At 54.6% G+C, this 16,600-nt stretch overlaps 1 protein-coding gene across 7 annotated transcripts; it reads left to right on the forward strand.

The window, feature by feature from the left end:
* The first annotated feature begins 42 nt into the window (after window positions 1-42).
* On the forward strand, window positions 43-15,033 carry BUD13 (BUD13 homolog). Of its 7 annotated transcripts, XR_008574033.1 has the most exons (16): window positions 43-195; window positions 499-592; window positions 1,119-1,203; window positions 1,380-1,437; window positions 1,814-2,841; window positions 3,321-3,610; window positions 3,968-4,076; window positions 4,560-4,698; window positions 5,016-5,200; window positions 5,316-5,397; window positions 5,586-8,273; window positions 9,583-9,746; window positions 10,846-11,084; window positions 11,832-12,032; window positions 13,028-13,136; window positions 14,395-15,028. XR_008574033.1 is itself a non-coding variant. In XM_054802922.1 (11 exons), the coding sequence occupies exons 1-11, from the start codon at window positions 65-67 to the stop codon at window positions 5,677-5,679; spliced, it is 2,295 nt and encodes a 764-aa protein (XP_054658897.1). In that variant the 5' UTR covers window positions 43-64; the 3' UTR covers window positions 5,680-9,576. The 7 variants fall into 7 exon arrangements, 1 of the variants encoding a protein (XP_054658897.1); XR_008574032.1 differs by having other exon boundaries at window positions 9,583-11,084; window positions 14,395-15,033; XR_008574034.1 differs by lacking the exon at window positions 10,846-11,084 and having other exon boundaries at window positions 14,395-15,027.
* The last annotated feature ends 1,567 nt before the right edge of the window (window positions 15,034-16,600 follow it).

Consider the following 16,600-nt stretch of genomic DNA (forward strand, 5'->3'; position numbering starts at 1 on the left):
CTGCTGCTGCCGCCGCCCCGCCCCGCGTGTCCCTCCGCGCTCGCCGTCCCTTCCGGCCGGCGCCATGATGGCGGCGCAGGGGCTGTCCAAGGCCGAGTACCTGCGGCGGTACCTGAGCGGGCCGGCCGCCGCTGAGGCCGCCCAGCCCCGCCGCCGCCGCAAGAAGAAGCAGCCGAGCGGCGCCGGCAGAGGCGGGTGAGTTGCGGGGAAAAGGGGGCGCCCGCGGCCCGCCACAACCGCGGCCTTTCGCGGCAGGCCCGACCCTCCGCGGGCCTCGGCGTGGGAGTTCCCCGCGGCCGCGCCCGCTGCGACCCTCCCCCCCGAGCCTCTTCTCCTCGTCCCGCGGGGCCGGGACGCTCCCCGGGGTCCCCCCCCGACTCGGTAGAAATCCCTCTCCCCCGCCCGGTCCCCGCCCCCGCCTGCGGGCCAGCCGGCAGCCATCGGCCGCGGCCTCCCTGGCCGGTGGCCTGACGGCAGGGCCCCTCTCCCCGCTGCCAGGATGCGGATCGTGGACGACGATGTCAGCTGGAATAGCATCGCCGCTGTCCCGGAGAAGGAGGAGGAGGAGGAGGACGAAGGGGACATGCCTGTGGTAAGCAGGGAGTCATAGCAAACGCAGTTTCACATGCTAAATCCGTTCCCTGTATGGCCCGCCCTGTGGGGAGCGATTGCCGAACCCTTTCTGCCCCCTGCCGCCGCCTCTTCTGGTAGGTTCTGCAGCAGGGACGGGGGAGTTCCGCTGGCCCAAGCGCACAGGGGTTGGATTAGCCTGTTCTTTACGTTATTTGCGTTTCCACAAGGGCCAAAAGCTAGTGGTAGGGCCAGCACGGTGGTTCTCGCAGCTTTAAAACAGCCGCTTTGGACAAGGCAGAAGGTGACTGCGATTGCTGGAGCTGGAAGTCTCGGCAGCGAAGAGATAAAGGTTGAAGGCAAAGGCTGCGGAAGGTGGTTTTGAGATCAGTGTGTAGGAAGGCAGCTAAGCCATGGCCACGTGTCAGTTGCCCGTCAGTTACCCGTCAGCATGATCAGGCTTAGTTACTTGTGCTAGAGGGTAGAAAGCCTTTCTTTGGTTCTTTCTCTTCAAAGGCATGGTGGTTACTCTGGTGTTTTATCTTCAGGTGGCAGAATTTATCGATGAGCGTCCGGATGAAGTGAAGCTCATGGAGGAGTTCCGAACAAATACAAAGTGGAAACTTTTAGGAGGTGAGACCCGACCTTTCCACCCTCTCTCCCTGAATGTTTTAACGGCTCTAAACAATGACATTGCAAGTTAAAAATCATACTAGCTAAAAAAAAAAAAATAAATCCTTGAAATGCGAAAGAGATTACAAACAGGGGCAAAGCCTAACGATAGTGACTTTCTGATTGTCTTTCTTCAGACCAGAATGAAGACTCACAAAGTTTGGATACTTCAGTACCTGCCAAATCCACCGCAAGGTATGGGGCTCAAACTAGAAATTCTTCTGTACGTGATGGAGCGCTTTCGTGTGAGAGGATGATATTGCGAGGGCACAAAATGGGTTCTGTAGTTGGAGTGTTGCAAGGGTCCCTGGAGACTTTCAAATGACAGCCTCCTGTGGTCCAGGCTGCCTCAGAGGCTTTTTGGTATCTACTTTGGGAAGTCTGCGGCTCAGTGATGCAGGTCACTACATGGAGGCGCAGAATCAAGAATGAATTTGCGTTCAGAAAGCTGTTTTCATTCTTGACCCCTACTGCTAGCTTTACGGGTCCCGCTTGGTTTTTGTTTCCAGTCTGGAGTCAGCAAAGCAAACAAAAATCTCACTCCTATTTTCACCTTCTCCGTCCCTCCCAGGCGACAGCGCCACGACTCCCCGGACAGCTCACCACCACGGAGGCTGCGGCATGACTCCCCGGACAAATCCCCTCCAGGGCACCAGCGCCACGACTCCCTGGATCTGTCTCCTCCCAGGCGAGAGAGAAACAATTCCCCCAACCTCTTGCCTCCCAGGCGGCAGCGCCACGACTCCCCGGATCTCTCCCCACCAAGAAGGAAACGTCACGACTCTCCAGACTTGTCACCACCAAGAAGGAAACGTCACGACTCTCCAGACTTGTCACCACCAAGAAGGAAACGTCACGACTCTCCAGACTTGTCACCACCAAGAAGGAAACGTCACGACTCTCCAGACTTGTCACCACCAAGAAGGAAACGTCACGACTCTCCAGACTTGTCACCACCAAGAAGGAAGCACAATGGCTCTGCGGACCTCTCTCCACCAAGAAGGAAGCACAATGGCTCTGCGGACCTCTCTCCACCAAGAAGGAAGCGTCACGACTCCCCGGACCTCTCTCCACCAAGAAGGAAGCGTCACGACTCCCCGGACCTGTCGCCTCCCAGGCGACAGCGTCACGACTCCCCGGACCTGTCGCCTCCCAGGCGACAGCGTCACGACTCCCCGGACCTGTCGCCTCCCAGGCGACAGCGTCACGACTCCCCGGACCTGTCGCCTCCCAGGCGACAGCGTCACGACTCCCCGGACCTGTCGCCTCCCAGGCGACAGCGTCACGACTCCCCGGACCTGTCGCCTCCCAGGCGACAGCGTCACGACTCCCCGGACGTCTCTCCAAAGAGAGTCAGTTCAGCCACGGGGAAAAAGGGCTGCAAAACCACAGACAAGTCACGACCAGGGGGAGTGCAAGGAGAGCAGTCTCAGCTCAGGCACAACGCCTCTGACAAGTCCTCGTCACGACAGAAGCGTCAGGCTACTCCAGATCTATCTCCGCCACGGAAGAAGAGGTACGATTCCGACCCGGATTCATCACCGCCTCGGCGAAAGAGGACTGGGTCGCCTGGCCTGAAAAAGCAGAGCAGAACAAAAGGTGAGTGTGTCTAAGAGTTTGTTCTGTCTGTTTGTCCTGCACTCTGCTGGCTGCCCACTCTGTGATCGTGTCTGCACGCTCCTCAGAGGTGAGTGGCGTGGAATTAATAGTCCGTGATCATGGAATGGTAGCAGATAGGTGGCTGTTCGCATTGGTAAATGCAAATTACATCTCGTAATCTCTCTTTTTTTTTTTTTTTTTTTTTTTTTTTTAAATCAGCTGGACCAGAATTAACCTAAGGGTTAGCTGGCTAAGGCTGAAACGTGTCAGAAAGGAAAACAGAGTTTCAGCCTTGTCTCCAGGCAGTACGTGTTCAGAAGGAAGAGAATTCACAGGCTTTTGTCACATACCTGTCATTTCCCTACAGCTTGTCATCTCTTAAGGCCTTGATTTTTCCAGGAGTTCACCTCATGCGCCCTTTTGTGGGACTAATTCTGCCTAATTCTGTGATTTTTAGTTAGTGTATATCTTTACTGCAGGTGGTTCTCCGGCCACGAAAAAGCTCAGGCAGGTGCCCTCACCTCAGAGGTGCCTGAGACACGACTCTGCCTCTCCGTCTCCACGGAGGGGTACCCGGAATGCTTCTGACGCAGACCGCAGGCCGGGCCGTGTACGCAGCGATTCCCCGAAACGTGGTCCTCTCAAACAGAACCGGAGCCAATCTTCGGACTCAGATTTATCTCCCCCACGACGGGCTCTGCCAGCCGGAAAGGATCAGCACAGTCCAAGGAGTCCCCCTGACCGTGATGCTAAGGGATCTCCCAAGAAGGTAAATACTTTTTTCTTTCCATTTAAGCTGTGGATGACTTCCTGTTGATAGAAAACTGTAAAAAGCCCAACGACTTAAAAATTGTGGAGTAGAAATTTCATGTGCCTTGTGTACGCAGTCGTGCCAGACCCTCTGCTCGCAATAAGAGGCGGCATGAGAGAGGAGCTCTGCCTCGGTTTGCTCTGTTTCTGGAGGTGTGGGGAAGTTGTTTGTGAGCAAAGTGCCTTTGTAACACGGCTGACTCTGCTGGCACGTATCTCTTGATTTCGGGCAGTCCCCTCGTTATGCCTCTGGATCACTGGACCGCTCTCAGGTAGCGGTAACTGTGACTTTTTTTTTGTTTTGTTTGATTTGTAGGCAAATGTGATGTTTTCTGGGGTTAAAGCTGGCTTGGTGTCAGCTGACGTGCTGCGGAGGGAACAGCAGGAGCTGAGGAGGCATGAGAGAAGTAACAAGCACTTGGAAGGTAGGGGTGTAAAACGCTGCATGAGCACCAGCTTTCCCTTTCTTTGCTCTCAGCTGGCTCCTGGTGCTGTATCAGAGCCTGGCATTGGGGTGCTGATGGGGAACATCCTTGTGTGGCAGCGCCTGGGCATGCTGATGGATTCCTTGGGTAGGGTCATGGAGCCTCTGAAATAACAGACTTATAAATGGTGATTTCAAAGCAATGCTGGTGAAATTGTAGAGAGAGTGAGAGGTTTTTTTCCTCTGTCTGCCCCAGCTGCGAGTCTGAAGAAGCAGACTGATGTTCGTGGTATGAGCGTGGCTGTGTGGGGCAGCAGCTAAAAGCAAGAGCTGTCATCTTGCCTGGTTTTGGATGATGAGCTCTTTCGGAGGTTAGAACAAGTAAAAAGAAAACACATTGAAACAAGTCACAGTTAGTCATCAAATTGTCTGGAGAAGGTGAAATGTTCCCAAATGCCTGACTTGAGGCATCTCCCCGCTCCAGAGGAGTCCCGGCACTCAGAGACGGTCTTCCGAGACAAGACAGGCCGCAAGAGAGACCTTGCGCAGGAGCGGCTGGAGCAGAGGCAGAAGGCTGAAGCGAAGTCGGAGAGAGACGAGCAGTACGCCAAATGGGGAAGAGGGTAAGGCTCTCCAGAGCTCTCTAGCGCCGTCTTTGGGCCTCGCGTTACAGCTTAGGACTCTCCGCTCCCTGATTGTTTAGCCCAGTTTTGGTACCGCTTCCAGCAGTGGTGTTGGTGGCACCTCACTTTCTTCCGAGTTTGAGCCTGGGACCAGGAGAGCAAACATTCTATGTGTCATAGAGACCCCCTCAGTTACCCCTCCATTGCTGGATGTGCGCACAGCGGAAGTTCAGGGCTGCGATCCATCCTGCGGATGGAGCAAGTCACGGTAAAGGATTGCTTGGTTTGGAAGTGAACCTGTTTGTGTTTGTTTTCAGGCTAGCGCAGGGCAGGCAGCAGCAGCAGAACGTGGAGGATGCAATAAAAGAGATGCAGAAGCCATTGGCCCGTTACATCGATGATCAGGATCTGGATCGAATGCTGCGGGAACAAGAGAGAGAAGGAGACCCCATGGCTGACTTCATCAAGAAAAGGAAGGCCAAAGAGAACAAAGAAAAGAAAGGTTTGGATGTTGAGTTTCACCAGTACGTGGTTTAAGGCCCTGGCGGCATGGCATCGATGGCGATGCGACCGCGTGATTGTGCTGAAGTAGTATGCGTTGCTCTTTCTGTTTCTAGAAAAACCCAGGTACAAGGGACCAGCGCCTCCGCTCAACAGATTTAATATATGGCCCGGGCATCGCTGGGATGGTGTGGACAGGTACGTGTTCCTCAGACAGCGCTGCGTTAGAGTAGCCTCAGAGACGCTAACTGCTGCTAACCACAGATTGAGCGAGGAAACTGAGCCTGGGAAAGGTAGTGGAAAACTTGTGATGTCTCCAAAAAGTTTCATCGCTTCAGAAAAGCATCTGCACAGCAGCCCACAGTCTTCTTGGTATTGCTTTGTAGGTCCAACGGATTTGAGCAGCAGCGCTTTGCCCGGATAGCCAACAAGAAGGCAGTTCAGGAGCTTGCGTACAAGTGGAGCGTTGAGGACATGTAGACAAGACGAAGAACCGTGCAAAGCTCCTGAATTGACGCTGCAGAGATTCACCTGCTGCTGGAGCCACGAGGAATGGCTCGCTCTGCCTGGACCCAGCCCTGTCCTCGGCGCTCAGCATCCCAGCAGACCTTGCTTCCGAGAGGCAAGGCTGAATTTAGAGGAGAGCCACTGAAAGAGGATATTCCTGTCGGGCGGAGAGGATGGGCGCGGAGAACTGCAGCGGTGCTACCTGGAGCAGCGTGGTGGAGAGGTGTGGTGGCCGCTGCCGGCGGCAGTGCCTCGGCTCTCTGGTGCTTCCCCGTGAGGTGCTGCAGACATTGGTTTCTGGTCCGTTTATTTGTCTTCTAACCGTAGAAACTCTATGCTTAATTGTTTTATGCCAAACGCTTTGTCCTCTGAGGGCGGTTCACAAGTCTTCAGGTGTCCTAAATCTCAGGTTTTTCTTCATGGTGAAAGTACACCAAACCCTTGGCCAGTGGGGAGCGAACCTCATCCAGTAGGTCAGTCTGTTCCAGTTGCAGTTTCAGTTGTGTTCGAGTTCTTCCAGAGAGGGACAGTACCCTAAAACCACTTAATCCAGCAAGCTGATTTGCTTCTGGCTGATGTCAGGTCTGCCCTGTGTCCTTCCCAGCGCACCCAAAGGGCTTCTCTTAAGTTTCTGTAGTTATCGTGTCCCCTAGTTCATGGAGTCACCGACTTGCGGTGAAATTAGTAAAGCTCAGCTGCTCCTCCTAGCCTGGGCCGAGCGGGAAGCTGCTCGCTCTGTGTCTCTGGTTCTCCCCTGGAAGAGGCCGAGAGCCAACCCTTCAGGAGCCCCGGCAGCTCTCGGGGGGACAATTTCTTGTGGAAATACGTGTACAGAGGGCATTGCAGTTGCTTCCCCTGACCGTTGCTTCGGAGCATGTGAAGTGTAACGCCTTGCCTGTGATCAGATTTGTCGGGCTTGGAGCTGGAGGCCAGGCAGAGAGCTTCCCTTAATCCCCGCTTGTGAGAAAGCACTCGTGGAAATAAATACAGTTGTTCTTCGCTGAAGTCCCAGGGAGCATGTGTTAAACGCAGCCAGCAGTTTCCATGGAGATACCTTGTTTTTGCAGGGATTCTCGAGCCCTAGGAGGGCTATGGGTGAGAAGTATAAGGACAAAGTGTTTGCTGGAGTGGGAGAGTCTTGGGAATTCCTTCCCTGTTTTTTTTATTTTTTATTCACTGTCTTATGTTTCTAGCAGTCCTGGAATCTGTGTGTACACTTGCCAATAACAGCTTTCTTTTCTTACTTGATTTTGCGTGGTGGTGATTTTTATTTTTTTTTTTCCAAGGCAGGGATGAGGGGGGTAAATCATTGTTAGCCTCCCGGTAATAGGATTGGATATAACGTGGGAATATATATTGGATATACAAGCGGGAACTTACTGGACCCTACCCGTGCTGCCAGTCCTGCCTGTATTTATGGGGTAGTCAGCTAAGCTTCGCCATGTGCTTTGGGGACAGATACTCTGTGTAAACCATGAGCTGCTGCTCACAGCTGGTGATCGAGGCCGGGAGAGGAATGGAGAACCAGGCACCATTTGTAGATCTTGTGGGAGCGAGCTGTGGCTTTTTTTATTTTACTTGAATAGCCAAACCTGAGCCGGTCTCATTTCTTTTGTGGGCGCAAAGGCGGCGTCGGGAAGGCTCTACTCACGTGGGCCCTATTGCAGCCTGTCTGGCAGGAAAATGGTTTGGGAGTACGAGGTGATAGCGTGAGGCACAGCGAGAGTTTGGAGCTGCCTGCTGCAGTTTATTGAAAGCCTGCTCCTCAGCCGTGCCTGTTTTCCAGTTGTACTTTCCCCTTCAATCACCGAGGCCCTTTTTTTTTTTTTTTTTTTTTTTAATGTAACTCGAGGCAGCTGCAGCCTTGAAGGGCGTTGTTACATTTGACACATACTCATTTTTGCTCTCACTTATCCAAGTGCTTCTGGAGATGTAAAAAAACCCAATAAAATACTGTGGAATTACTCAACTCACCTTACTGTGGACAGTTGTTGCCCTGGCTAAATGCTCGTACCTTCCTGTCCACCCTGCTTGAGCGAGAGCGTGCCTCTTGCGGAGCAGCAGAAGGCGGCAGCTGGCACGGTGGTTGGGCATATAAGCTGCTACTGGGGAAGCAAAGCCGTTTTAATGCTGGTACTGAGCACAACATTTTTTAGTACCTGAAAACAGTGTGAGCTGCTGCTCTTGCAACTTACTTTGAAAGCTGCGGTTTTAAGATTTTTAGTTAGAGGTATGTATGTTTGTTACTACCCAGGGGACCTCCTGTCAGTGTTTGTTACCATACTGGAATTACACAATGTGTCTATTACTCGTTTATTACCAGATGTTTTCTCGGTAAAACATATCTGTGCAACATAACAGAGTATGGGAGAGCTCAGATGATGCAATCCTGACATTTTAATATGCATCCTTCTATCTTGTTGCCTGAGGGAACACTAAGGTGGGACAGTAAAGAAGAGCGAAGGCCAGTTTGTCCCAGTGCCCTTGGTCTGCATCCCGCGTCGCCGTGGCTCTCCTGTCCCAGCTGTGGCTGTGTCTGAGCGGTTCTGGCATCAGAGAGCGCTTGGGTAACGTTGTGGGATCCTCTGGGATGAGAGGGGTGAGGGAGAGAAAGCGAGTGCCACCGGGAAGCTGATGTCTTCATTAGTGTCTGTGGAAGGGCAGCAGCCCCGGTCCTGGCAGTGAGCGGTGACTTTGATTAGCTTTAACCCCAAAAAAATGAATATTAAAATCTTAATTTAATTTAAAACACTGTCATTCACAGTCATGGCAAACACCGAGCAGAGTAATTATTATGCAAATTAGGCAGATAGAGAAATGATTAATAATTGTGCAAATTAAAAATTATTGTAAACATCCTGTGACTAGTGATAAATCCGGGAGGAGTGCGTGCGCAGGAGGCGGCGTTGCTCAGCCAGCTCCTGCATCCTGATTTTCTCATTACTGGAATTTAATTAGCAAACGATGCGAAAGAGCTGAGCGGGGCTTGGGGGCAGGTCGAGGGTTGGCACGGGCCGGTGCCTGGTTTCAGACCAGGGGAGAGGGAGGCCAGCCGGGTGCTCTGGCTGCTCTCACCCACCTTGAACTGGGAGTCCAGCTCTCAACTGTAAACTCCGTAATTTTGCAGAGAAGCTGCTTTTGGAGCCGGTTTCCTCCTCTTCGGAAGAACCGTGCTGCCGGGTGGCCAGGGATGCCGCACGCTCCTGGCGCCAGCGTCCCGGCAGGCTTCACCCCTGACCAGCCCCCAAATGGGCACTTGCTAATGACTGGCGGAGCTTGCCCCCGCGAACAATTAATGAGCTGATTTGTCTGGCGTTTTGCTGCTAATTGCACAACATTATTTTTCCCCCCCCGTTCGACTGTTTTACTTTTATACTTTTGACAGCGAGCACGATAATAATAATAGGCTTACACTGGCTAATAGGCTTACGTGGTGCATTATTCATGTCAAGGACAAGCAATTAAGCTTGGCCTCGCACATAATAATTAGATTTTTGTTGATGAGCGCATCGGCAATGTGTTTAGTTAAGATTAAGAACTGAATTCCCGGTGTGTGCCGCCGCCTGCCCCCCATGACCCCTGCCCACTGGTGGGAGGGTCCGCCCATGGTGGTGGGCGCTCGCGGGGCTGGCCGGAGAGGCAGAGGGCTGCCATGTTCAGCCACGTTCTTTCTGTCCTGGTGAGGGGGAACGGGGCTTCTCCCGACAACCTGGCTCTTGGTTGGTGGCTTTTCTTTTCTTTTTTTACCACAGTTCCAGCAAAGCGGGTTCTGGCAAGTGACGTGTTACTGTACCGCTTTCCTGCTGAGCTTTCCTATTATTTTTTAATTAAAAAGAGCCTGAGATTTGTCATTTTAATTTTTCCTATCGCGGGCAGCGGCTCCGAGTGGCGGGTGCTCGGCAGAGCCCGATGGCTGCGTGACTCACCGGGGGACAGTGCTGCGGCAGAGTCCCTGGGGCGCAGGATTTGGGGGGAAAAGTGCTTTCCCTGCGCCTCTGTCCCACGGCGGGGCCGGGAGCGAAAGTCGCAGAGGCTGACAGGTTAGTGATTGCATATGCATACGTGCACTCTCCCTAATTATTCCATAATTAGGGACACGCAGAGATCAAAATTACTAATAATATTTACTCTAGACTCAATTTTTTTTAAATAACCTCTCTCTCTTTCTCTCTTGCTCGTTCGCCGAGTCTTGGTGGAAATAACTTTGCAGATCCCAGTTAATGAATATTTGTAAATGCAAGAACATTCGGCGCCGGAATATCCAGAGGGCATCCTCTCTCTGCCTTGTAATTTTTTTCACGAGATATTTAATATTTATGGTTCCGCAGCCTCGTGAATAAAGAGCCACCCGCGAACCCCCAGGAGCTCAGGGGCTGGGGATATTTATGGCGCTTCCTCTTTTTCTTTTCAATTACAAAGACACCTCACATAATTAAGTGCTAATAACCTTGTTAATCTAAAATTGATACTCTTTCTCCTGGCCATCTCTTAATAGAATTAAAAGCAGATTAATAATCAAGGGTTGGAGACGTTGCATGCAATTAAGGAAGAGGGGGCCGCCCTCGGGCCCCTCACCACACTCCCCCGGGGAGGATGTGGGAGCCGGTGCCATGCCGGGACCAGGGCTGGCACAGGCGATGCTGGAGTCGGGGTGGCCACCCCGACGGGGAGATGCCTTTCCCCCGCGCTCTTTACACAGCTTAAATTTTTAAGACAAACACCATCTCCTAATGAAACTGTTTTATGTTAATTAATTATGTATCAAGACTCATTTTCATGCGTGGCCCAGCTCTGCTTCCCCTCCGCCGAGCTTTCGATCTGTCAAAAGCTAAACGGGAGATAAATAATCAAATTAAAAAGCAGCCTGGATGGAAATAAACACATTTTCGATGTGTTATCTGCCGGTTAGAGCAAGGCACCGAGCCGATCAGGGCCTGCGGTTCGGGGCTGCGCAGGGCAGGGGAAGTTTCCTGTGCCTCGGTTTCCCTGCAGTCCCCCAGCCCACCCGTGTGTCCCGGTGCACGGAGAGGGGTCTCGGGGGCAGCTCGGCAGCCCCTGCCTCCCGGAGAACGGCCGCTCGTCCTCTATCTGCACAGCACTGATGAAAAATTAAAAGTCTGCAGCGCTTCTTTCTTCCAGGTGATGAAACATCCCCCGGCAGCTCCGGGCCACAACCTGTCCGTGCCCAGGGAAGTTGGGATGTCAGCGGCGGGCACGGTTTCAGGATAATTTAACACAGTCTCTAAGAATTTGTTACACCTAAGCGGAGGCAGAGGTGCATCCACATTCATTTTGGAGGACCTTCAGAAACTGTAACTTCCTCAGCCAAGCCAGCCTGCCGCAGCCCTCCAGCCTAGGCTCCCGTTCAAGCGCAGGAGGTGAGGACGGGGACGAGGGCTCGTTGTCCGTGGCCGCCCGGTCCCCTCGGCGGCAGGGCTGAGGCTGCGGGGCCAGGGATTGCGGGGCTGCAAGGAGCGAAGCAGACCCTCGAGCGGGGAGCCAGAGCCTTTATCGCCGTCCCCATGCTCAGGACCCCGCCTCAGCTCCCCACCCTCTGCCTGCTTCGCCCTGCTGCGGTCCTGTAAATCAGGTGTTGCTCTAGCGGTAAACACCCTACAGCAGAAATTACAGATTATAATTGTGGAGTGCTTTATAGCCGTAATAAAATTGTAGTGTTCTAGCCTGCATGTAATTACCGGCTAATAGATTTCTTCTTAAACGGCTTAATGCAGAGAGGGGCCCCGGTGGGCACCGGGGGCTTTGCACACCCACCCACTGCTTCTGTGGTGCCGGCACTTTGGGAGGTGGGCGTAGGGGCTCCTGCCTCGCTGCGGTCCCGAGGGACCCCTTTACGATGAAGACATCAGCTGGGGGCCACGGAGAGCGGGGATCCCCGCTTCGGGAGGGGATTAGAGGCTCCTGGCTGCTGCTCATGCCGCGAGCTCCCTCGTCCTGTTCGGCGTCGAGCGGAGCTCTCGCCCCTGGCTGTGCAATTTGTGTGCCAGGGAGCGTTATGCCTAGGGGGTTCTTCAGTTAGCAGATTAGGAGGGAGTTGTTATATTGGGTCAGCTCCTCTTTGGGGTGTTTCAGTGGTGGTGATGATGATGATAATGTTTTCCTTCCAGGTGCGCTCAAGTGTGCTGCAGCCGCAGCTCCCGTGCAGGCAGAGCCAGGCCAGCGCTGTGCAGAGCAAGCAAGCGTGCCATGCCGGGACGTTGGCCAAACCCGGCCCCGCTCAAGTGCTGCGCCACGAGGTCTCCAGCCCAGAGAGGACCCCGTCCCAGGTGGTGGACAGAGGGACGCCGCATCCCTTTCCAGCGCCGCAGGTGAGCGTGCGTGACCTTTCCCAGTGCTACGGTCATGCGGTGAGGAGGAGGGAGTGCAACGCTGTGGCAGAGAGCCTGCACCAGGCACGAGCGTGGAAGCAGCATTGTCTAGCTCCATGCTGGGCTCCCGTAGCGTCCCGCCTCTCGCTAGGACGTTGGCATTTGCATGGGCTGGCGCGCCAGGGTGGCGTGGCAAAGCCAGCCCCGGCAATGGTGCCCAGTGGGACCAGCCAGGGCTCTGGGCGAGGCCGGCCGGCCCGGGGCAACCTGCCTTTCCCTGCCACCGTCCCGCAAAGCTGCCGTCTCGCCCCGCTGCCAGGAGGTGAGGCCGAGCCCTGAGCAATCAAAGGGAACGTGCAGAGAGCGTCATCCCCTCCAGCGTTGCCCCGGGCCCTGCCTTTGGGCTTCTGAAGGCTTTGCTCCAGCAGCGTCAGTTCTTATTAATCCACACATCAAAGCCGGAGCTGCCAAACATCCCGGAGAGATCCTGCCGGCTCCCCGAGCGGTGTTGCGGGCAGGCAGAGGGGCGAGCTGTGCGGGGAGGCTCGGAGCTGGGCTGCTCGGGGCAGAGCATCTGCCGGCAGCCGCAGCGTGGTCCCCGGGGGCGGGAGGGAGCCGGGCTCCCAGCCTTTGGCGCTTGCACGTGAAGCCCCTGGGGACGCGGCCGGCGGAGCTGCGAAGGGAAGGTGCGAGATGTCTCCTGGCCAGGGGAATGCCCTTTTGCAGCCTGATCTCCAATGCACTGCATAAGCACAAGCAAGAAAAACAGATTCTGCGAGAGAAAACACACACACACACACACACAAAAAAAAAGCTACTCCTGCATGCTGGAGAGTTTTATATGCCCCACCGCAGTCCCCTCTGTCACCGTGAGACAGGGTTTCCCTGCTCTGCATCCCTCCAGCGCGCTAAGCCACTCAATGCATTTTTAACATGGCACAGAAAATCTTTGTATTTTTTTGTCAGACTCATTCTTCTCCCCGGTCTCTCTGTAGGGGGCTGAATTATTTAATGCTGAATATCAAGCAGAGATGTTTTCCCTTCGCCGGGCTGCTGACTGTGCACTTTAGGGCTGGAAAGATTGGCAGATGGCTGCTCTCCGAGGTGGGTGGAGGGGAACCCATCGTACCGAGCAAATTACCCACTTGCAGCCAGATTTACAGAACAGCTCCGATCCCACTTCCAGGCATCCAGACAAACAGGGCAGATTCCCTGCACTCGCGAACCACGCCGGTCCCCATCTCTGTGCGCAGTGAGGAAAATCTGCTCGAGTTTGGGCCTTTGTTTCTATCCTGGGAAGGATCTGTAGGAGCAGAGCAGGAGGGACCAGGGGAGCCGGCAGCCCCGTCCCAGCGGAGCGATTCCCCCGGGACCGGTGGTGCCCAGCGAGGAGAGGGCAGGGGTGGCCCGTAATTGGGCAACGGTGAACATATGTTGGTGAGGTGGGGGTCGCGTGCGGCGATTATCACACACCAGGTGAATAAACACAAAGGGCTGGTTTGTGTATCGGGGTTTATCTTTTCCATTAATGGCTTTCTAAATTGGCGGCAGTGGAGCAAAAAAACCCAATTTGAACTCGGAGCATGCATGATTACTATTGTAATAACCTTGGCTAATAAGAATATGATGTGGTGTTAGGCTGGGAAAGAAAACACATTTCTCATTAGCTTTTTGATTAATTACTCCACATAATTTCCTAGGGGGACATGCCTGGGACTGATTGCCTTTGCTTTTGACGCGTGGAAGTGGTTTACCTTAACTTAATAATTTTCTCAGTGACATTTTAATGGCAGTCCTCAATTAATCTCCAGTTGGCTGGTGCTGGCGGCGCCGCCTTGCCCGGGCGGAGGGCAGCCCCTCGCCCTCCCCTCGCTCTTCTGAGGGCTTCAGAGCATCCATTCCCTTTGCCCACCCTTCTGCCGAGCAGGGGAAGGCGGGGTGAAGGCCAGCGGTTCGGGCAGGGCTGCCCGGTGCCGGAGCCCCTGGTCCTGCCCTTCCCCGGTGACGCTTGGTCCCCAAGCGTTTTAGGTACCTGGGAGCGCGACAGCAGCGCAGCCGCTTCCTCGCCTGGCGAGCGCTGCCAGGGATCCAGCTGTTAGAAGGCATATGTTTACATGGCTTGGAAGCGACCAATTTCCTTCCTCGCGTTATAATATAAATATTTTACAGGAGCTAAAATATTCAAAGATCGTTTGATGTTGCCACATGGAGCGGTATCAAACGAGGGCGGGAAGGAGGGGGAAAAAAACCGAGAGGGGAGCAAGCAGAGATTCATTTGTTTTCCTTGCTGAAAATTGAATTACGCTGCATATTTCCGCATCATAAAATTACCCAGAACATTGATCTCTGCTTATTGTTTCAGGAGCAGGTGCTTGGCTCCCGCCACCGCCGCACCCCACGGGGCCACGTCCCGCGTGGCTGTGGGAATGGGAACGGTCCCGGTGGCACGTCCCACGCCTGGGCCGTGCATCCTGCATCCCAGGTACACCCATTTGCTGCCGGAGTCTTCACCTGAGCGGTGCAAACAAAAGCCCCCCCCCCGGCACTCTCCAGCCGAGCCTGGCTTTTAGACCAGAATTAAAACATTGGCAGGTTCATCCAGATTTCCCCTAAATAAAATGTCAGCGTAATTCCACATCTCGCCCTGCTCGCCTGACATTTCTGGGAGTATTGTCTGAGCGCTGATTGCCTGCTGCTGGAAGCTGTTTGCCACTGACCTGCTCTGCCTCCGCTCTTGCCTCAGCGCTGCCCAGGACCCGCATCCCGCTGCTCCCGGGGGCTTGCAACAAATAAAAATAGGGCCTGGCTTTTGCTAGCACTCCTCGCATGAGGCTTCTTCGGGCGATGGCGAGGCGTTTCCCACGGGAACACAACCCTGGGAGTGGCAGTTGAGCCAGGGAAGGAGGAACAGCCCGAAAAGGGCTGCCGAAGGGCGGGTGGGTGACAAAGGGTGCTTGCTCTGCGCTGGGCACTGACCAGGGTGCCAGGAGGATAAGCGCTGGCGATATTTATGTTTCCATCCAAATGCATGGATCAAAGCTGACACTTTAATCTTTTCAACAACATCTCAAGGATTAAAAAGTTGCAGGCAAATCACGGTCCTAAATTGCTAATATATTTTTGCCTGTCAGTTGACAAATCACTTTACCAACCGCTTCCTGCGGTCCCTGGGTTTGCTGCTTTGGGATGTGCCAGCTTCGTGTCTCAGCAGCCTCCGCTGCTCTCGTCCTCGGGAGTGCGCTTTCCCCATCACGCCGGCTTGGAGCGGGGTCCCCGCCGGGGATGCAGCCTCCGCTTTCCCCCGCGCCCGCTCGGCAGCGCTCCACCTTGCCATGGCTTTTATTTACCGGCGCGTTTATCTTTCAAACAAAGCAATTACTAATTAATTGGCAAGGAGCTTTATTTCTAATCCCTCAGCTGACGGGAGGGAAATCTGGCCGGTTCAGTGGGGGGGTGCGTGCACTTTGTGGCTGCGCCGTCTGTTTGCCCGCAAAGAGCGAGCGGGTGCCCGGTGCAGGGACCAGGTAGTTGCTGATGGATGGAGCTGCATCCTCCCGCGCGGTGGAGAAACAACACGGCAAAGAGCGGCTTTGGAGGGCTGTGGGAGGCCGGGGTGGGCGTCGCAGGGAGCGATGGCAGCTCGGCAGGAGCTCTCTTTTCCTCTCTTGCTGGAGGGAACGCCGCTTTGCTCTGCCGTAGGGTTTCAGCTGGATTTAGGGCTTGCCACGGTAAAGCCGCTGTTATCTCGGGTAGCCTGTTTGGATAAACACGGCGGCTTGCTGCTAAAGCCTCTGCCCGCTCAGCAGCCCTGCCACTGCAGCAAACACCACTCTGCAGGGCCGCGTCCCAGTGCTCCCGCAACTTCAGCCTTCCTGGAGCCCCGTTCGTGGCCGGCCACGGGCTCCGGCACCAGTGGGAGCAGGCGAGGGGTCCCCGCCAGGCACAGCTTGGAGCAGAGGGATCTCCGCAGCTCGGAGGCAGCACTCGATGCCAAGGGGTTTTTCTGCGTTGGCTTCTTTTCATTGCGAATCTTTTTTCTCTTCTCTCTCTCTCTCTTCTGGCCAGTGCCAGGCAAGTTGATGAATTATCCCAATATATATTCTGTCTGGAAAGAAAACACATATCATATATATCTTTGACAAGTTATTATTCTTCCTTATCAGAATATGTGTGCATCCAGCCACGCCATAACTCACCCTTTGCGTCGCTCGTGTAACCAGACAGGAGGAGTGCGGTGGCTTCTTACCGCTCCTGCGTCGTCCCAGCACGGCCCTGGCTGGGGGTGGCCCCCCCCCAGCTGGGGTGCCATAGGGCTGGGGTGACAGGCAGGGTGCGGGCAGGGGGACCACGTGCCTCTGCCAGCTGGGAGGAGGGGTCCGGGAGGAGGCGAGAGCATCACGTCGAGCTAATTCGGCGCCTGCCTCACCTCCAGCTGATTGTTGCAAATTAAATTTCACGCCAATGAGCCGGAGGAGTCGGCGTGTGGCGCGGCGAGGGGGGAAGAGGGCCGGATGGTGGAGGCAATCTGCAGCGAGCGATTGCCGGCACAGCCTCCCCGTCCCGGCTGG

Source organism: Grus americana, chromosome 24 (assembly GCF_028858705.1).
Source record: "Grus americana isolate bGruAme1 chromosome 24, bGruAme1.mat, whole genome shotgun sequence".
NCBI classification, from domain to species: Eukaryota; Metazoa; Chordata; class Aves; order Gruiformes; family Gruidae; genus Grus; species Grus americana.

Coding starts and splice junctions, on each gene's coding strand:
- BUD13 (XM_054802922.1), top strand. CDS start 65: ATGATGGCGGCGCAGGGGCTGTCCAAGGCCGAGTACCTGCGGCGGTAC. Junction 593..1,118: donor ACGAAGGGGACATGCCTGTG/GTAAGCAGGGAG, acceptor TTTTATCTTCAG/GTGGCAGAATTTATCGATGA. Junction 2,842..3,320: donor AAAGCAGAGCAGAACAAAAG/GTGAGTGTGTCT, acceptor TCTTTACTGCAG/GTGGTTCTCCGGCCACGAAA.